The sequence below is a fragment of the Antedon mediterranea genome, chromosome 10 (genome assembly GCF_964355755.1).
Source record: "Antedon mediterranea chromosome 10, ecAntMedi1.1, whole genome shotgun sequence".
NCBI lineage: Eukaryota > Metazoa > Echinodermata > Crinoidea > Comatulida > Antedonidae > Antedon > Antedon mediterranea.
The window spans coordinates 22,859,630-22,882,572 of record NC_092679.1 but is presented as its reverse complement, the minus strand read 5'-3'; the positions used below and the strand labels follow the sequence as shown (position 1 = coordinate 22,882,572).

The 22,943-nt window shown below is 33.0% G+C and overlaps 1 protein-coding gene across 1 annotated transcript in view; it reads left to right on the top strand.

The window, feature by feature from the left end:
- Window positions 1-6,268: 6,268 nt before the first annotated feature.
- LOC140061324 (transmembrane protein 151B-like) overlaps window positions 6,269-22,943 on the top strand; it is a 60,702-nt gene continuing 44,027 nt past the window's right edge. Inside the window, exon 1 of the mRNA XM_072107834.1 lies at window positions 6,269-7,071. Within this exon, the coding sequence (XP_071963935.1) occupies window positions 7,045-7,071 (27 nt within the window). The 5' untranslated portion in view covers window positions 6,269-7,044. The remainder of the gene's footprint in view (window positions 7,072-22,943) is intronic.

Sequence of the window (22,943 nt, the reverse complement as noted above, 5' to 3'; positions counted from 1 at the left end):
TTTCAATTTTCCAAGTTTGAGATTGAAATTGTAACCTCAGTTACCTAGATCATACTATAGCACACAACAAAGTTAAGACATTGAAATTCGCAACGCCATATTTTTTACGTGAAAGTAAAAATCTTATTTGGAAATAATCCCACATTTTTGTTTTACATTGATATCAACTTTGCGAGAAGTTCTCTTGGTCGGTTTATCATATACTTATTATTATTACTCATTATCATACTGTATAATAAAGACACAAGTATGATAAGGTGGTATACAATTCATTGGTCCTTTAAATTCGAACGTTGATTCATCAGTAGCAGTTCATTGGTCGATGAACCTTTTAATTTCTTTTATTTCGATAATTTCATCCATATCAACAAACGTTTCAAGTTTCAAGTTTATTGTTTCACACAATACAATATACAATATACAGAACATAAATTAATGAATATAATTGTGTGAGGAGGGCGCATTAAGCCAAGGCTTTAAGTTTAGTCCTCCAGATAAATAAATATATATTTAATTTAGTGAGAGAAAAAAAAACACTTCTTTCTTTCGTACAACCAGAAAAAGAAAACAAGAAAATTCGCAGGCATTTATGGTATTCTTTATAATAACAGAGCTTTATAGTATGATCATGTAAACACAACGACTGTAATAAGCATACTTAGAACTAAGAAATGTTACCATTCGTCTTCTGCAAAGAGTGCAAACGGTTGAATCTTTATGAACAAAATAATCCACTTCATCTCAATTACATCTTATATTTATTACTGTCTATAAGTACCCCGAAAGGGATGGATATAGTTAATTGTATTTTTTGCACGATCTCAATGACTAGCAAGGGACAATTAAAATGAAATTAGTCTGAACTGTAACGTACATTGGCGCTCATTTCAACTGCATTAGTTGGCTTGGGGAAGACGTCGGTGGCGGATCGTCACTGAGAACGGCCAGCAGCAATGGTCATAACGGACATATAAACACAACTATTCGTCATTTTATAGATTTTCAGCTAGCGAAATGCCATTTGTTATTTTTAAATTAAAAAATATGCATGGTTATAGTTTATAAATTCATCTGCAATATGAGTGCTAATTGCCTCCCACTGCTTCGTAAACATCTGTCTACACTATCAAAAACTTTATGTGACCAAACGACGATGACGTCATATCACTACCATAATATTTGTGCTCATCACCCTTTTTTAATTTGCACAATATCTGTTTTCCTATCTGTATGTGTTGTCAACAAGTAGTTGTTCTCTGTTGGCATGTTTTTGGTTAAGTAGATTTTATGACAGCGGTTTAACTCATGTTAAAAATAAAAATAGTTTTTTTTGGTCCAATTATCATGTGGTCGATTATAAAAAAGACTGTATTGATTTTAAAATATTGAGGGCGTGACGTAGCCGTGTTACTGTTTAGAGCCGGTAAATTTGAATCTTGAAAAGTACCATAAAATCTCTGTTATCTCGTACAGTAATCTAGGATGTTTAATATTTTATACAACCAGAACACTTTTATCAATTTTATACAGGAAAAGCATGACCAGGTGATGCGATTTTGCAGGATTTTTACGGCTAGGCCCCCTGTTTATTGACAACAACATACAACCAACGATGTTGTGACGGTCTTGGGTGGTAAGCGGTTAGGGTTAGTGTACCGTGAAACACGCAGGAGACGTAAACTTAGCCCTGCTTGCAGTACCCTTGGATCTTGAAGTAACTCGTACAATACGCTAGAATCTATTGGATTTATGCAAAGTAAATGCGTTTTTTTGTAGGATTTATACGACTGACTTTTTTGAACGATGAGATGATGAAGGGCCGAGCGGTAAGTTTTCTAGACGTAACGTAGGCCTGACGTAATCAATTGCGATGCACAACATTAACCTTCAAACTAATTTAAAAAAATACAATTAAATGATAGTTTACTAATACTAGAGAAACTCTAGGAAGTGTAGACACTAATATACTAGTTATTGACGTAAATATGACGAGAAAACGAGTAACTTTCCATTTAATTCTCAGTCTGTGCGTCAAAATCTGTCCCTACACTACGTTACGTCACTATTTTACTTAGTTTTATGGCGTTTCTACAGCGTTCTATCTATTGATATATAAATCAAATTGGTTTTTGTTTTTAATTACGTATTAAAGTCTATATGTCAAATAAAATCGAGAGTAGAAAACGTGCGTTTCGGCAAATTGTCGTATGAGCCCGAAGCCTGTAAACAACCGCCGAATTGAATGCAGTTGTTCATTCTCATATATTTTAATGTGTATGTTTTTAAATAAATGAATTATCTGTGTGTTCATGTTTACCGACGTGTGAGGTATCTATCGACACCACTATTTTAAGTAGTGTTATGTTTGTAGTTATGAAACTAATGTAATAATGAATAGCATTTTGTACACAAACACAATCTCCGCTCGAGAATTATCTAAATGGATGGTCATTAATAGCACTTCTCGATAGGCCTAAGTGCAGACTTCAAAGACGGCTTAAAGAAAACTTTTCGAGAGCGCTATTTGTACAGATGATGTTTGAAATCAGAGTGTTAAACTAATAGAACAGGTTATATTTAAAGTATCGTTATGTGTTTTATATTACTTTAAATGAGTGCGTATAATGTATAAATGACCTTTCGTTCACCACTACATATTTGTTTATAACTATTATATAATTTTTACTACGCGGGTAGAGCCTCTATTTGGTGGCTATTGGGCAAAAACATTAATTCCTTGATATGGCGCGTTATTACTCACCATCATTCCTACCGCTGTATCGTATACAAATCACTTTTAATCATAGTATATGTTCATATCAATTTCAATGGTTTATTTAGATACAGTATGTGGGAGTTTTTGACGATCCCGTAATTAACTTTTTTCCATAACGTTATCTTTGTAAACAAGTTAAACGCGCATGCGCATGTTAGTGTTTGAGGAACTTTTGAACTGGTTCAAACATAAGTTGACGCATGCGTACAATTTACATTTAGTGTGTATCTTTTCATGGACATACATGCGTACAATTTGAATTAGTGCATTTACACGCATCAAACATTGTATCGTTTTTCGGTGCGGCTCGAAGTAAAGTTTGCTACATTACGTATAAACTTAACTGACGACATAGCCGGTTGCAAAATCGAATTTTTGTAATATCGTAGCAACATTTGTAAATGTTAATTTCTGTTGTGTTTTTATTGTCCTCCGGGGTAGGTATATTTAACTGCTCTAAAGATCGCTTAAGAGTTCGTGTTTCCGTGGCTGAGAATTCAGGGCAGTCATGAATACAATTACTATAGCTAAGCTAGTCGTTAGTGTCAAAGAACATTGACGTATTGCAGTAGATTAGCGCAAACAAAAAGTATTTCTCATGTTTCAAGATTTATACAAATGTTATGCTTGCGCTTCTCTATCTAGTTTAAGTGGAATATTATGTTAATAATTGCCGGGATTGCTGGCTGAAAACTTAAAGCTCAGCTACAGGCATGAATTTGAGATATACTACTTGGTTTAGTTTACAAGATGTGTTATAGAAATGACGATAAAAATCGCGAATTTCTACTAAACGGTCAAATACAGAATTAGGCCAAATTCTGCCTCAGTATATACAATTTTTTTATTAGCTAGGTAGTCTCAAACCGATCATGTTACCATATTGACTCCCTAGAAGTGAATTAAACTGCAAAAAAAAAATGCTTCACGTACAGTAGATATACGGGGGTATATTTTTGATATAGCTCGAAAATAAAACCACAAAACACTTATTACGTACCTATTTTATAATCATTTAATATTTTGTGATGGCGCTAGTTACAATCCGTTATGCATGATTAATGACGTGATAGAATGACTTAATGTATAAACAGCAAAAATACGGAGAACGATTAGTACTGCGTTGCGGGTATACGGGAGATTAGTATACGGCTATTATAACAAGTAAATGTTGTAAATAAAAGTCCTGTACGAACGAATTGTCGTTATTTTGTACTTTTGTCGTCAGAAGATTTTTGTCCAACATCATAGCGATGCTAAAGGACAGTGTGTCGTATATCGTAGGCCTACTTAAAATGACACCGGATAGGATATTGAGGCTCATGGCACTACAACCTACTACCAAATTGACTGAAAACATATCAGATTGTACTTTCGCTTCTTAGGTCTGCAAAACAGATTAAACTGATATTGTTAATAATTATAATTGACTTTATTAACGAACGAAACACACATTATGTTCTGTACAGTATTTGCAAAATTACGCTCGAATTTGACTCTTTACATGTCATAAGCATTTTAACAGGAAAAACACTGATAGATGTGAAATTATTTTTCATAATTATTCACACGGACAAATTTAAAATAAAAATATAAATATAAATTATTATGTATGTACTGTCATAACAAAAATGAAATTAGCTTTTTTTTATCTCGATTTCGTCGAATTTTAACTTCATAATCTTTTTTTTACATGAACGATTCAAATGTTTTGGTTTCAATCGATACTGCGTCCAATGTGCCTCACGTGTGGCCCTGTACCCTTCCTTCAATTGTTTTTTAAATCTGTATCTAGGCAATTTTCTTGATACTGCGTCCAATGTGCCTCACATGTTAAAATTAATTCATATTTCATATTAATATGCTTCAATTTTGGAGATATTGAAAATGAGAATTAGAAATGCTATTTGAATGAACTGTAGATGCAGTTTTCACCACCGCCTCCTCCAAAACAGATACCATGCACGTCTCTGTTATAAATTATTATCTGGAGTAATGATGCCATAATTGATTGTACACAACGATACAATTGACTTTAATTAACGTAATCGTATCACAATCAATCAATTTATTATCGTGCTTATTTGACGTGATTAAGTCACATAATGACAATATTAAGGTCGGCATTCTGCTGAATAATAGTAAGTTAATTGCATAATATTAATTAGGTTTTTCTGAACGATATAATTATTCAAAGTATATCAAAATACTGATCTAAAACGTAATGTCCAATATACGACACATACAAGTTATTACAGTAATATTACAGTATACGTACGAAGAAACGCAGATCTTTCCGGATTAGTCCATTATTATATTAGGGGTGCTCAATGAATATTATCGTATCTCTCCCTCGGAAGAGCAACGGCTATTTTCGTTTTATCCGTGTAAAGAAGAATGACGTCAACATTGACTATATTATGTTTATTTTAAAGTTATAAAAAATATTGGAAATATAATATTGTATGATTAATTTGTCCTTCATTCAGAATCGACGCTTGTATTAAAATTCATAATACACATCTAAATACTATGACTTATGCAACAATAGGTCAACTCTATAATGAAGACGTTTATCATATAATATATACATAATCTAAAATGCTGCATGTACAGTAATTAAGCCTATGTAATTAAATGAGTTTTTTTGTAATATAAAGTCATCAATGAGCAATCCGTAAGCACATAGATTTTGGATATTGATTTATATATAATACCAACTGAAATGTATAAAGAGTGGCGTATTAATTGATTTATATTATGAAATATTGTAATAAATATTAAGTCAAAAGCAACGAATATGTTTTGACATAGTCGCTGCTGTATGACCTTTTGTAATGGTATATCACTGTATAAAGACATAATTACTCAAGATTCGCGACATATTAAATATATTCGCTATCTCGGGAAAGACTGTAGCCAAGGATTAGCAGTTTAAACATGAGAAACTGACGTGGAAAAGTCTGCTATGAGAGAAAATGCTTGAGGCCACGTTTTGCGATATGTCAGCAGCCGTTTATGTAGAATTGTCTATGCATTTGGAATGTTTAAACATTAAGCGAAATAACTAGTAAACGGATTTTTATTGCCTGCGCGGAGACTTAGTGTATACCGTAGCTACTAATGCTTGCAATTCGTTCAAATTCTCTTAGGTTTCGATGTAGCGTTCCTCTCATCATTTTGCTGCAGAAACACGGCTTAGCGTAAAGTTCTCATTAATATTTATGAGTCTCTGTGGTATTTTAAAGGGGTAAATTTAAATGTTCATCACTTGTTAAATGTTACCTGTGTGTTGAACATTTACATATCAAATATTTGCCAACACGTTAAAGGAATAATTTAAACTGCATTTCAATGATTATGCATCTGAGTTTCGTGATTTGAATTGGTGGAGAAAATTCCACTTGAGCGGCCGGAATCTAATGTATCGTCGCTGTGTTTCCTTCACGCACGCCAATTAGGGTGCGAGAAAACCAGAGGCGGTCACCCAATGACCGATCAATTTATCTAAAATTGTGTTTACAAGGAACCTGGTTTGTTTTACGTTACTTGATGTGTGCTTAAGTTGGATCGATACTTAGCCGACGGTTTACGCGCGCGCTAATAGCAGACGATATTTTGGAGTGGGAACACTAAGAGTTAAGCAGCTTTTGACGAGAGCGCCAAAGTACCCTCTGGTTATTTCCAAGCCTGACTTTTGTGATTTCAACGACAAATGACTTTGTATATTAGTAACTACGCCTCTTGAATACTGCCGCCTTATATCGCTACGAGCAGACAATGTACAATCACGGTTGTAGATGAGATAGATCTCCAAAGGGTCATTCGCGCTCCGATGTTGAAGCAGGCTTGAACGCCACGACTTAATACTCGTCTATATAAATCATTCACATACGATTAAATCCCAGCTACGAGTAGTACTTTTAAAATGCACAAAGCAGACAGGAATCGTTTTCATTAGCTCACGCATGCTTTGGAGATATTTTGCTAATGGATGAGCCGCGGCCTACAGAATAGAACACGTTAGAAAGCAAGTGTGTAAGCAGCGAGTATTCTGATTACTAAAGAGAATTTATTATTTTAAGTTAAATTCAATAGAAATATTTTCTTCTTGACTGGTGTTATTGAGCGCTTTGGAGAATCAATATTCCACCAACACTTACGGCGGGTATACTTATAACAGTCACAGATATTAACATATTAGAAAAAACAAATCAATCCAGGGAACCAGGGTAAAGTAAAATTCATGGTACTACTCGAGATGAACAATGGTGGTGCAAGATGACGAGGAGACAGTGAGTATTTTATATATTTTATCTCTAATATCTTTTAGAAGCACGTTTTCACACTGTATCATTTTCCATGCGTTTGCGTCAACCGTTGCTATGCGTTTTGTCTGAAAATAAACGGTGGACAGTGAAGATTTACATTTGAAAGTAATAATCGATCTTCTGAGTGGGAAACATGGTTTGTGTGCTGTATTTTTGCTATTTATAAATGTGCAGCAGAATTTAGCATTTTGATACGTTAAAATATTCCTGCCGGTTTGAATTGCCAGTGTAGGCCTAATTCAGACGGACAGCGCTTCGGTAGTAAGCGTGTGAACCTTTCTACATAATAGTATTAGGCCTATGATGAATTGAAGTTTGGTGGTAAACTACCACGTGTTGGTAGGATTATATGTTACGATTGTCATATGTGTAAACGGAGGTCTTTTTCTGTTTTTCTGAACACGCCTTTCTATTTAATACGTATTTCTGATTTTCGTCAGATATTACATTGCATGTTTGACATTAATAATCGTGTAAATATGTCTTATGTGTTCTGAATTGCATCGTGTGAACCCACCTGTTCTATTTCTAAGGTTTTTAACGGTTATAGGCCTAGGCCTATACATATAATTTTCATGTGATTCCTTCTTACAATTGACGTCAATAGGGTCTTACTATGTTGTGTAGGTCTGGATACTACGTGTGAACAACCCTGATTTAATATGGATTTGGAAGCCGATTCTCTGTACTTTAATATTATATCAACATTATATAGGCCTACAATGATATGTTTGAACCATGTTGAGGTTGGGGACTTATGGTCTATGATACAGGCGTCACATAGGATACATTGTATTAAGAATTTGATACTGGATACAATATAGGCCTAGACACTGTAACCATAGTACTACATGAATTACATATTATTATCAGAGAAGAGTGATATTACGGTAATTTAGATTAGGCTAAGAAAGAGTGAATTTCACTCTTCCATTGGGTAACATCAAACGCGCGCGTAATAAAGCCTATGGACGCACCATGTCATTCTATGTATCTGAGAAGCCTGTAATAGTATTAGGCGTAACGACATTATCTACATTTGAGAGTTTTTAATGCTAGAATAATGAATCAGAAAGCGTGGATATACGTCGTATCCCAGCTAGGCAAACTGTTTAATTAAGTGTACCATTTTAACTCTCCTGGGTTTTTCAGTCGGCTGGAGTTTTAACGGCATCACTAATTGGGTTCATTGATTTCTTAGTGTATTGAGTTTATGTAGCCTGCCTCGTATCCTAACTGTACATATCTAGGAATTGATAGTGATGAATAGTTGATTTAATATAGTTGAATCGCCCGTTGCCTAATTTGTGAATTCCATACTTGGCTAACGAGGTTATGGATGTACATGGTGATTACAAATTATTTGTCAGGATTCGGTCCTTTTCATTTCAAGAGAAACGATAAAGTTTTACAGATATAGTGATACATAGTTTCTATATTATAGGCCTATTGTTTACATGGTGTTCGCTGAATTTGGCGTAAGCGCATTTTTAAGCTTGTCTAGTGTAGGCCTACATTAATCCAAAACATATATAATTACAGCAGTTGTTTTACATGATTTGAAATATACGAGTTACAGCGGTTACTATTAAGTACCGCTATGTGTATATACTGTACTCCAAGGCGTGGAATATTGTACCTTTTACGTGATCATAATTTACCAATATATTATATGAATGTATTGTAGTATTGTATTATATTAGAGAATAATATTTTGTATGCGTAATACAAACAACATCTTTAGTGAATACTCAATAAATAAAATCAGATATTCATTGTATAATATAGCAAATAATTATCAATATGTTAGTCAAGTTGACGCGTGCGTACCATAATTATCAACATTTAAACGCGCGCGTATCAAGACTATCAACGTTTAAACGCGGGTATCAAACTATCAATGTTTAAACACGCGCGTATCACCAAACTATCAATGTTTACGCGCGCGTATCACCAAATTATTAATGTTTAAACATGCGCGTATCAAACTATCAATAAACACGCGCGTATCAATCAACGTTTGAAAATGCGCGTATCAATCAACGTTAAAACGCGTTTGCATTTGTCAACGTTTAAACGCGCGCGTCTTTCTTCATTGTTATTTGTGTTGTTTCCTTCAATCATATACAGTAGTCATATCAGTTACTTGAAAGATTATACTTAGGCTGATTGTAAGATTATTTAGTTTGCTGTAAAAGATCGATTGTACCTAAATATAACATAAAGAGAATACTGAATCATAGCATATTCCATAAAGAATTTGAATAATAGGCCTACATTGATTATGATATAATTTAGTGGTCTGCAAGAAATTGACTTTAATGGATGATACAATTAAATTGTATTAAGGAGATAAAATGAATCGTAACATATGTAATGTATTTAATATCAATGTTCAAAATGAATTGCTTTATTATTTTCAGTAAGTGAATGTAATAAGGTTGTTTCCAATAGTGAAATACTAAAATATCAAAATTAATTATTTTGTATATTATTGACTAATAACAACCATTTTTTACTCTTCCTTCCAATAATGGCGATACCTATATATATATATATATATATAGCATATAATATACTGACAATGTAATGTTTAGATATTTTGTAATTTAACTGGAAAAGTGAATATTCAAAATTTTTCAATATAATAGTGTTATTTAATTGACTTAAAATAGCCTAAATTATGGATCGTGAATACAATAAAATTCAAATTTAGGCATAATTAAAGATTATTGTCACCCAAAAATATGAAAAACGAAGATGAATAGAGAATAGACATTTTAATACAGCAAACAAATATAGGCCTAATGATTTCACTTAAAAAGACAAAATAAAGATGTATATTATTATATACTGAGGTAAAATCTTAGATGGTTATATAAATTCAAATTTATTAACATTCACCTTAACATCAAGGTATGATTAACAACAACATTTACCAAGATAAACAAAGATATAAAAGAAAAAGCAATAATAAAAGCATTCAATGAGCATGTATGTTGCATAAAGGTCGCTCAGTATCAGGTGGGGGGCTTGAATAGTCAAACGCCGAACATACATACTTCATAACTGGCTTGATGATATCGGGATCATTTGCACCCATAATAAATATAAACTTATCATTTTGTGACATATTTTTGAAGTTTAGATTAAAATCTTAACATCTTATATTAAGATTATTATTAATTAAATATGTTAAAAATGTAAATATTATATTTTGAAAAGAAATACATTTGCTATTTGTTCAATAGCCTTGGATATATACACTTCTTATCTCTTATTAATATAAATCATGACATGCGAATAAAAACATAATAAAGTCGGTATATGTTTTCCCTTTCTATTATTATTATTCATATACATTTACTATCAATTTATATATCATATTTGAAAGCCATCAAGATATTAATTTTCATCATAATATGCATTTTTATTGTCTCCAAACACTGATTGTTTGATGGATGTAATGATAAATTCATAATGACAATTTATAATGATATTTTTATTTTACTTTATTGTGTTATCATGTTTGGCATTTGCATAAGTCGATACGGCTCGCCTGTAGATAGACAAATGGTGGGAATTATACAAAATCGTAGATATAAATGCGAAGATGGATGAATGCGATACAAGATCCATCGGTCATGGCTACTTATTAAAATTAAAGATTAATTTTGAGTATAATGTAGTGGTGATAATGAAGAAGAAAGCCACACTGATCCTTGTTCGTTTGTTGTAGCAGTTATACGCATATAACCTACATAATATTTAAAAGCGTACACTGTACTATTATAATTATTGTGAATCGAGGCGGATGTGAGGGGGTGTACTGGAATATTTGTCATACAATAACCATCTCATAAAAATAAAATAACAAAAAAAGGGACCTGTTTTCAACTAGACGAGTTTAATCACACGAATTAAGAGCGTCGGTTATGCACATGCGTAACCATTTTCCATCTCGCGCGAATAAATTCGCCTTCGCCTTGATATAGTTTGTTGTGCTAAGCGTTGGTACAGACATGTGAATTACACACTATAGGCCTAATCAACAATATATCTAAAGAAAATATTGTCAATGAGTATAATGTACCGTATATGATATTATGCAAAGAAACAATACAGCAAAATACAAATGATATTGCTCAGCTAATCAGCTATGCTCAATGCAATTATGACATCACCACAATGAGACCTTCTGCATGTTATTTACTTGTTTATTATTATAACAAATGGACCGAGGCAATGAGACCTACAAATGTACATCGGTTGATTGGTACAGAATATTTTCACTGTTCTATTCAATGACTAAGGCGGCGGGACTGAGATTAGAGTTTCAACGAGAAACAAACATTCATCATGTGTTTATAACACATCTGCTGTTTTAAAGTAAACTGTTATTAAATTAATCCTCCGGCCGCTTCCATCTTGAATCGAATGTCGAAGGCTAGGCCATTTGAAAAGCTGGTAACCGGATTTTAGCTGCGAATTAGAGCGGTTACAGACGGCGATACTAGGTTGGTTTTGCAATCGTGCATCACCAAGCCTATACCGCGTCGCACATGACTGGCCGTGCAATAGAACGTTTACTGTACCACAGAACGTTAGTTGTAATATAGAATAGACCACAATAACCATCGGCACATGATACATTAACCAACCAAATGCCAAGGATACACCTAGGTGTGAATTGAATAATAATTTGAGGAAAACCTTCAATAATTTTTGCCTAGTTATTAATTAGGCATAGTTTGTACGAATTAGAATATTATTTATTCGCTATCAACGTTATATATACATTACATTAACGTGCCTAATCGCTGAGATAACATTAACGCTTACTCGTATTGTAAGCGTTTCGAACTACTATCATTACAAACGTTAATATAATCTAAACTATAAATCTTGTCTACCCTCGTGTATATACCACGTGCTCGCTTTAAGGATTTGTATAAACAACATTTGCATTTGTACAAATCTTCGTGAAAAATAGAAACAATCCCTGAAATATTCAATGTAATCCGAGTTTTATACTGATGCTGCTTGTACCGACGACGTAATACGTATTTTTGTACGACTTAAATTAGTTTATTTATACTGCCAGCGCAAACCAAAACTAAAGCTCTGACCTACACTATAAAACTAGTATATACCACGTGCTCGCTTTAAGGATTTGTATAAACAACATTTGCATTTGTACAAATCTTCGTGAAAAATAGAAGCAATCCCTGAAATATTCAATGTAATTTGTATGCTGATGCTGCTTGTACCGACGACGTAATACGTATTTTTGTATGACTTAAATTAGTTTATTTATACTGCCAGCGCCAACAAAAACTAAAGCTCTGACCTACACTATAAAACTAGTTTATAAAAAAATGTGTGATGTGCCCAAAATATGGACACGATAACAAAAAATCAAGTGCTCAATCTGTGATTTTTTTTGGAATAAAAAAAAAATGATGAAAGTTCAATTTTAATCATTTAAAAATGCAATATGATTTTACCAGTTGGATTTTGTAAGATACGGACTGTTACCCAAGTAAGTAAATGCGCTGAAGATGCAATAACAATTTCATGCACCAGCAATTATTTTTGTTTTAAGAAATCATTATTACTTTGTCTACACAATAAATTTAACATGAATATATTTGTCAAGCAAATAGCTTATATTTTAGACAAGGTGCCTTTTGAGATGTTTTATAAGCAGAAGCTTATTGGTGCAGTACAGTGTGACAATGTTGATGCAACTTAAATAAGTGGTTAGGCTCTATTGATCAAACAAAAATCCGCTATGTTCTGCTTTATTAACTCTTCTAGTACATCCATTCTCATGGGGATTTTTGGTTCGTTGAACTTTCTAGAATTTTATATTAAAAATCAATTCAGAGTTCATTATATATAATTCACTGGTTTATTGTGTCATTTATAATTTGTATAATTATGATGAAAACCGTATTAATTTTGAGCTGAGCTTTAGAGCAAGATTATTATATGCTCTCTCTCTCTCATGGATTTTGTGTATCAAAACCATGACGTGACTATCTGGTTTTAGCAATTTCTGATCCTCCCTCGTTTTCAGAGATGACCTGTACTACAGACACTCGATTCTGCAGCTGCCAGGTAGATCTTAACCGACTATTGAAAGTCTCCCAGAGTAGTATTTAAAGTAGTTGTGTTATCTCTCAGTAGGGTCGCACGTAGAGATTTATTTAGCTTAATAGTTTAATTTACCCAATGCCACTCTCGTGTCACCCTCGCGGAGATTTTTTATCAATTCACTATCTATTATGTTTAGGTATACTGAAAGATATATCGTATCTATGAATCACTTATTTTATTCATTTTATCTGTATCGCTATCAGTTCTCGTTTTTTTCATTGTAAAAGAAAAGCAATTTCCTGAGGGGACTGGTTACGATTGAGTTTCCTTCGTTTCCAAATTTTTATTTCAATTTCACAAAATAATACTTGTGTTGAATAAAAGATTGCAATTTGACCTTTTGCCGTTTATTTCATTTTAAATTCATGCTCTCACTTTAAAAACAAGACATTGCATACGGATCTCATTTAATTTACATGTTGACGATGTATACATTTTTATAATAGTAGATTCAAACTGAAAACCGTTATACATTCTACACAACATTATCATCTTCAATACTTCCTAAAACTGTATTTCCGATAAATGTTATCACACACACCTAAGTGTATTTTTGATTGGTTGATTTTGTATCACGTGCACTGAATTATTCATGAATTACTGTGATTACTGCTAGATTTTTATGTTCAAATGCTGAGAATTTTGTACTGCGTAAAATAAGGATTGTGAGTTTTGCTATACTATGTAGAACAATCTCAAGACCTCCTTTTTAAACTACTTAAGATTATTGGATTAACTAAATAAAGTTTACTTTAAAAGAGTTTTATAAAACAATTTTTTATTCGTTGAAAGTGAGAATAATTTCATTCGTTGAATGTTTATTCTACTCGGCTCCGTCAATCTTGTGAAAAAATCTCTCTATGATAGAACCAAATCAAAAGTAGGTATGCACATGTCTGAATTGTTGTCTTAGATCATCAGCAATGTTCTAATTTGTGCAGTAAACACTTTTTTTCATTAAAAAAAATAACATACTTAGCCATCCAGGTGACGGTTTGACATTTTGAATATTTTTGCATATTTTTAAAATTCATTCTAATTATTAGATTTCTGTGGTTAAATTCTTACTAATTCCGTCCATCGACAAGCCTCTCGGCTAGTAAAAATTGGCTTTATTCTTTATGAAGTCGATAAGCTTATATTCAGGAGACTGACCAATGGATAACCTTGCAATTAGACTTGCTCCTTGCCTGTCAGACAAATAGATAATTCATCCATTGTCAACTGAAGCCCTGCATTATAGGAGTTGTCGAACTCTACATGTAAATGAATCGCTTTTACTTTACTCTATACTAAATCATTACCCAAGTCAGAATTATTTTGTAAACTAAACTGGCTTTCACAAAAACAATATTGACTGTAATGTTCTTGTATTTAAACATTGTAAAGTTATATTTCCCCTAAAAAAAAAAGACTTTTGTTGAATATGTCATTCTGATGTCATATAGTTATTCACTTTGACCAAAAATTGGATCGAAAAAAAACATTATAATCTTGAGAAACTGTAATTTAAGGCAAAAAATATTCAAATTGTCTATCGGAAGAAGACATGATTTAAAAAAAAAAATTTTTTTGTCTTTTTAAGTGCATATAATCGGTTTTATTGTGTTTTATTTTGCTGCTTTATTAAAATTGCCTTTTGAAAGTCTGATCTTATTAATCTACATTTATACTGTTTTGGGGAAATAATACATTACACTTAGAAAAACCGGATTTAAGCTGATCGAAATCATATCCTAGGTTTTAAAACCGACTTAAGCGCCTGTGTGACCAGTTCTCTCTCTTATACCTCCGTGTCGTCAACTCCGATATAAAGAGGTATATCCAATGGAACGTTACCACACACGTCTGAACGCACATCATAAACTCATTAAGGAATGTAGGCGCACTTAACTCCGAAAGAAAAAAAGTATACGTGCTTAACAATCTACACTAATTGTCAAGTACACCCATTTATAATATGTAGGATTGCCTTTTAGATTCCAGAGAGTCTATCGCCATCAAAAACCTGTCCTAAACCTGTCCTAAACCGTTGCCAGAGTGTTCCCATAGTAATAATATTCTGTCTGCCGTGACGTCACCAAGAAAGTAATTTTTGACAAATTAATGTTGAATTAATTGACTACTTTCTGTCAATGTTTTCTCGTATGCCAGAATATTCAGATAAACAAGATATAATTAAGCCATCTTTAAGGTCACATTATTCGACATCCTAATTACAATGATCAATTAAGTAACAAGTATTTGAAATGATGATATTACTCACTCGAGTAAATGCGGGATTTATTAGTAATGGTAAATTAGAGTTTGTACTAGTCGGTTTGTGTACATTCGCACGTACACTTATTATGTAGTAATCTGTACATCAAGTATACTTATAAAACTTAAAGTAATTTGAACGCGCGTTTGAACTACCGAATTGGGCGCCAACGTATTTATTGATAACGTTACCGCTTCTCTATGTACATTATCTTGCATTTTCTATTTTTTTTGGTAAACAGCATAATTAACCTACAGGTATTTTTTTACTGTATCTAAATTTGTAGTTGTGTCGTAGGGAAATTCCGTGATACAGCTTATGAAACTTGTATCAAACTCTAACCTTACCATGGCAATCTAACATCAGGACATGACATTAAGCTCGCCTTACCAAAATAGGAACTCGTAACAGTCCTTTAATCGTATGTCTGGTCGTGACAAATACCAACACTGCTGTTGTACAATGGTACAATGTACATATTCTGTCGTGTCGCAGCCACAGATCAACACTTTGATCTCCGGATCTCAGAATCCTGGTTATGCGTGTTTCCATTGATTTCGTTTCATTTCGTTTCATCAGTCCGTTTCCATGTAGATCTGTTGAATCCTCTCTGTTCTTTGTTGTCAGATGGTTCTATTGTTCATCCAATAATGTTCTTCCCCATTGTCATCATCGTCATCACATCGTCATCGTCACCTTCACCGCCGTCGTCATCACATCGTCACCTTCACCGTCGTCGTCGTCACCTTCACCGCCGTCGTCGTCACCTTCACCGCCGTCGTCGTCATCTACGACAACCACGTTCTCTGCTTCTACATATTCACTTATCCACTTTTTTGACGTCATCACTCATTTTCCCAATTGCCTTCCTCTTGCGCTCACATTATACCTTCGATACGGTCTTCGTACAGAAAAAAAATCTGTTTCTTATTTTCAAAAAAATAGTATTTTCTCTACGACTTCCTAACTTAATTGTATTGACCATCTTTTAATTATTGTTTACGCATGTCGACATCACGAACCGTAAAAAATTACATCTAACATCTGAAACGAACCGCCAACTCAATTCAGAAGTAATTCTTTCAAAAGTAATATTGACACACTATTGTATTTTCTTTTCCCAAAATCAGTATAAATTTATTAACACTACACTACTTTCAAAATCCATTACCGGGTAAGTCTTTTGTAAAAAACAAATAAATTCACTTTATTAAAACGGATTTACTCAACAGGACAATTAATTTAGTTTAATTCGAAGTGTTATTTTTTTATCAGCAATGCATCTAAATCTAAATCTTACGAGTTTAATTTCTCTAAAAGCTTCTTTAGATAATTTGTTTTAATGTTTTTTTATAATCTATTTTTAAGTAGATTTGTTTTTACGTGTTACGTAATGAGACATGGATTTGTAGGGCCTACTTAACCTTGGTGAACGAATGAATGATCGTGGAGGTTTATATAATGATTTGGTAAAATATTATATAACAATAATAATGATGAATTAGTATATACTTTAAATACATCCTAAAATGATCGACATGAAAATCTTGATCGATTGATGATGTGATCATTTTTTTTAAATAAAGTGTTTTTAAATCAAAATCTGATGCCACGATTTACATACCAAATAAATCTGTTGTTTTTCTGTAGATCAGTGAATCAGTAAATATTTCCTTTTGTTAATTCCGGAAGCATAGTTTGAAACCTGACTTGGGATTGTTTTTTATTTATTTATTTAACAACATCTTTTACAGGATTACACAGTCATGTAAAAGAAAACCCGTTTGCATTGTGGTCCTGTCTTGAATACACAAAAACAGGACAAAAATGTTTATTTTTTGAAAAAAATTAGATCGAAATCTAGCTTTGGTCTTTTATATCTAGGAAGCTGTTGAAAAATATAAGGATGTGAGCGACTTGATCGATTTGTACTTAATGCAAACGACCTCTACTTCCAAATTGCAAACAAAATTCAATAAAGACACTAAATGCAAATACCCAAGAGATGCGTATAACAAGTGTAAGAATCGTTATACTGTATATTATTTTCATAGTTTACCGCGGTGATGTATTTGTGCAGTCAAGCGTGGTTCCCACTAGAACGTAACGCAAGGACGTAAACGCAACGCAAGCGTTTTAACCAATGACAAGCGAAGTTATAGACAGTTAGCAATCACAAGCGAATAAGCCATCGCTTGTGATTGGTCAATTCACTTGCGTTGCGTTACGTCCTTGCGTTGCGTCGCTAGTGGGAGCCACGCTTTACTGACGTACTACGTCGGTCGTAACAAGGCAATCTAACAACAGGACACTGAGCTCGCCTTGCCAAGATAGGTTATCGTAACAGTCTTTTGATATAATTTATATCTGGCTGCGACAAACACCAAGTACTGTACTATGTACATATACACCGCGGCGCGTGGTGTGTTTTAAGGGGCGTGGAACTGATCGTGTCGCAGTCACAGATACACATTGATCCCCAGAATTGTCGTTTGTGATTGGTCAACCCACTCACGTGCCACACGACTAGTACTCAACTGTAGAATCAAACGTAATGCGCACAATTGACGACGTTAGAGTAATATATTGCCTTGTCTATAGTAGGCTTGTTACATAAAAAATCCTATTTTGTGTTAATAATAACTCCTGTTGCACAACGTTTATTTCTCACAGTAAAGTATATACTATAGAAATGTAACTATTAATGACACGGCTGTTGTCAACAATATGTTGACATAATGTTTCCTGCTCCATCCTCTTGATTCTACTACTAGTTAATATTATACAAATGTTGTTTGATGTTTGATGTCACTCATGGGCCTATATACTTAGATTGGTAAACTTTATTACAGCAGCATTCTTGAGGACGTTGACTTTAAAAACATTTCAAACGCAAGTTACAGTCGTGAAATTATTAGGGGGATTTAAATCTTCACAATTAATTTCTCCAGTAAACGATTCAGTTGTGCTCGCCTTCAAATATAACCATTAAAATAGAGTTCAAATCCTGTATGAGTATATGATGAATTAATGTTACATAATATGATTGGAATTATAGTTTTGACAGATATTTTCATTTTTGGAATTTTTAACAAATTTTCAAAGATCATTAATTGATTTAAAACCTGTACACTATCGAGTATGTACTCTTTTCTCCTGGTGATAACAGAACTGCGCATCTCTTGAATTGTTGAGGTCATCGGCTTTCCATTTCACGCTGTTTGTTATCGAACTTGATCGTTTCCCATGGGCCAAAGAAATTTATATTACAGAACTATTACTAATATTGCTTGAAATTCTAATTTCTTTTAATCTGTAACAAAATATACATGAATTTCCAAATCTTGAAAATTAATCTGACACTGCGTTGTCATGACGAATTACCGCGTATCAGGCGATAATTATGTAGATGCTAGGTGAAATTTGTTCATACGTACGTCGTACCAATCTGTAATTCCGCTTTCAGCTATTTTGAAATCTAACAACTACATTTATAAAGAAACCGGTGGATATCAATTTAAAAAAACGTTTTGAGTCTCCATTTTTGAACAAATAAATTCTTAAAATATTCGTATTGGCAACATGGTTAATATACGTATAGTCCTTAGTTTGATTTTGTTAATATACACAAAATATATAAATATGTCCAAAGTCCTTCTTGTTTCACTGAAATTAGCATGTTGTTACGATTCAGAGAATTATTAAATTAGAGAGGGCGCTTATCAATAATATTCCGCTCGAGTTAATTATGGGCACCAGGTATGTTTTCTTGTTTAGGTGCTTTTTTCATATTTTTCATATAGGCTATATATTTGCATCTTTGCTTTATATCTTGTAAAATACTATAGAGACATTAGCCTTTCTGATAATATTTTTTATATTTTATACGAACAGAAACAAAAAATAAAAAGAGACAAAAAGAATCAATTCAATATCAATAAATATTTTATAAGAATAATGCCTTTGTGATGAGATAAAGATTATTTATTCATCATAATCTGTTTGTACACGTTGGAAATACGTCTTTAAATTCCAGTACTGGTTTTACTACTACAACTGGACTTTCCAAAAGTTGCTCTATAATACTGAAGATGCGTGTTCAAATGAGCAGTAATGGTCAGTTCTTTTTGATGGATTCCGCCATCAACTAAATGATTAACTTTTGTCCATTGATGTCTGTTTATTGAACCGTATAATAGATCTGTTCAAATTCTCGTCTAATCTAACTCTCTCCCCATGTCGCCAGATATCATTCCAAACAGACAAATGCCAATAGACGAAATGTGTGTGTGATTATAATAATGGATTTAAACGATCTACAAAGCGTTCTCTTCAGAAGACATTAGCCATTCTTGTAGAATTGTAAAGATGACCTTAATAGCAACAGAGTCCAATGTCATAAGCGGAAGATTCATCAGCGAACGTATTTTTTAGTTTTAAAAACATTTTGTAGTATCAGCTTGTTTGTAGATTTATTTTACATTGTCTTAAACATTTTGTTTTTTATTACATTCTTTAAGATTTATTTTATTACCATTTAGATGAAATTAGGCATATATATTACACACTGAGTGTTAGATGCTAGTTCACACGATAGAAGTAAAGAAGTCCACGTTTTTACATACAACTTATGTCGTATATGTAACATGCGTTTATTCTGAACTCATTGCATATGATGCTGTATTACCAAATATTCCTATGAAACTAAAGAATTCGATATACAGTACCGAGAAAATTGGTTCTAGACGGAATTTTGACTTATTAGTAAAAAGATAAATATTTTGGCACATATAGCGTTTCATACGTATATTTTCAATCAAAACGCCGACTGGTGGACTAACATGAAAAAAATGCAATAACTGTAACTGTGGGACAAGTCTATGAGAATCGGGTGCATATCTCATAAATAAGAAATTGCTACTTCACACTCCTATTTTGAACTGTATTTAAAACAATGCCATTAGAAGCTACTCAAATATCAAGTATGTGTACTGAGTGTTCGTCTGAATACAAATTAAGTCTGCTATAATTAGAAATCTAAATAAACAACTAATAATAACTAACTGAAGTATGACGTTACTTCAGATCTAACTAAACAAAATATACATTAAGTACGTGTGTTATTAGCTTCCTAAAAACGAAGAGAAGAAATGTAAACACTGTAAAGACCGTCTTTTCAAACCTTCTTTTTAGATGAAAGACTTTAATATGTAAACAACAATATGCGTTGATTATGATCTTGTACAGTTTACAATGATCTATAGTATAATAATTATTATATTTTTATGAAAATCGACGTAATTATTAGCACTGTAAATTTTCTTTCTTACCTGTTTTATATAGTCTGGTGAAAATGTTGGGTATTGAAATAACAACAAATAACGTTTTGAAAGAATAAAAAGAGATGAGAAAAAAGCAATGGAAAATATATATGTAGAATTAAGCCTTTTTCTTTCTTTTTTCTCTTTTTTGCTGGTAAAGGAAATAGTGTGATGTGTGATCAGAAATTGTTGTTGATTATGTTGTAGTCACGATCCTATTATTTATATTCTGATAGATATTCATGATGTAATTGTCTGTATGTAAATATAAGTTGAGAAATAAATGTTTTTTCTCTGTTGAAAAAAAGCCTTGGGCCTTTCGCGGAAATATGACGAATTCGTAAAGAGCGCTTAAAAAATCGATAATGATTTCTTTTCATAAACCGAATACTCTTCCAAGAAGCAAACTGCCTTTTGTCAAAAATTATAATTAAAATTTTTCTTATTTAAAACTATGAATGTAAAGAAATCACGATAAAAGATACAACTACAACGTTCTGCAGTTCGGCAGATCCTAATTATGTTTTTTAATATCATTGATGGATAAAACAGTAGGCCTAATTCATGCACATTGCCCGTGCACTGGTACGATTTAGTCAACTCAGCTCGGATCCATCTCGCAGTATAACAATCTAATGTATTATATTAATTGCGCATGCGTAAAGTCATGTTACTCAGGTACCGTATATCGAGCCCAATGATGAGTTAAATGGAACGGAAATCACGTCGTACGGAGACGCAAATCACTAAGTAAGCAGAAGTAAGTTACACTAGGCCTACTTCTCACCAACAGACAGGTGAATGACAATAGCGCTAGATGCTAAAATCAATGAATACATACAATGATAGAATGTGGGTCTGGCGGGCTGAACTCTAGACAGTATCAATAGTGGTTGTATTCAGTATTGTACATTGTTCAATGTAAATGACAGGAAACGTATTTCGTTTATATAGCCACCCGATTCTGTGGCTGTCAGAAGATGTGGAAGACTGAATTGCCAGTCTACCAGATATCAGTTGATGTGGTTTGAGTTGAATGTTTAAAGAGGAATTCTGGGTAAACATTTTGTAACTCAAATCTTTTACATAATTCCTAACCAGGATTTTAAGCATCTAACTCAACCCATATTTGATGCTACAAAACTTTTACTCAGAATTCCCCTTGAATTAAGGCCTAAAGAGTTTGAGTTAGATATTAAAAGGTTTAAAAGTTTGGAAGCGGTCATAATTATGTGGTGAAGAGTATGTGTTCAAATGGACATGGTTCGAGTTCGATTCTTAAAGTGGAATTCTGGGTAACAGTTTTGTAGCAGTCAGATGTAAGTTTGAGGTTGATATATTAAAGGGTATTCTGTAAATGATGATATTGAACATAAATTGAAATTTGATCACTTGTATATTCTGTCTACACTATCAAACTTTATGTAATGTGCCCATTAAATTGACATGATGATGTCATATCACTACCATATTTGGACACATCACATGTTTTTGTATGGTAGTGTAGACAGAGCTTTAAAATACAGTGTTTACAATCTATTATCAAAATACATACATTTTGAATATAAATTACACACCATTCATGTTTCATGTTAACAGAACAGAATTGTAAGAAGAATAATATATAACATATGATTACCGCGTTAGCCGTGCGGTTGCTTTAATCACACTATACTTGAGACCTACACAAGTAAAGTATACATCGCACATTTTCTTTTTTCCTCGGGGGAACTCAGAGGAAACAGAATTCTCAGATCATTAGCTTGCTTCTAGTGGAGCAGATGACGTACGGAATGCACGATCGAAGCCATCAGCATACCAATATATAGAAAAAGAGCTGATTAATAACATAAATGGGAAAAAGTTTGTCATTTTCTAGAGATTTTAATTCAAATTCTAATGGAAAAACGCAGCTTGTTGACCTATTTGTTCAGAAAATTCCTGATAAATTGGTTGTGTGAGTAGCTGAGTAGCGTTGGTTAGCTGTTGCATGACAGACGCACGCTGTCATGCATTTATTTTAGTCAAAATTAGGCATTCAGTAAAGGGCCAGGCTACATATAGATTTATTTATCATAAATATAGATTATGTC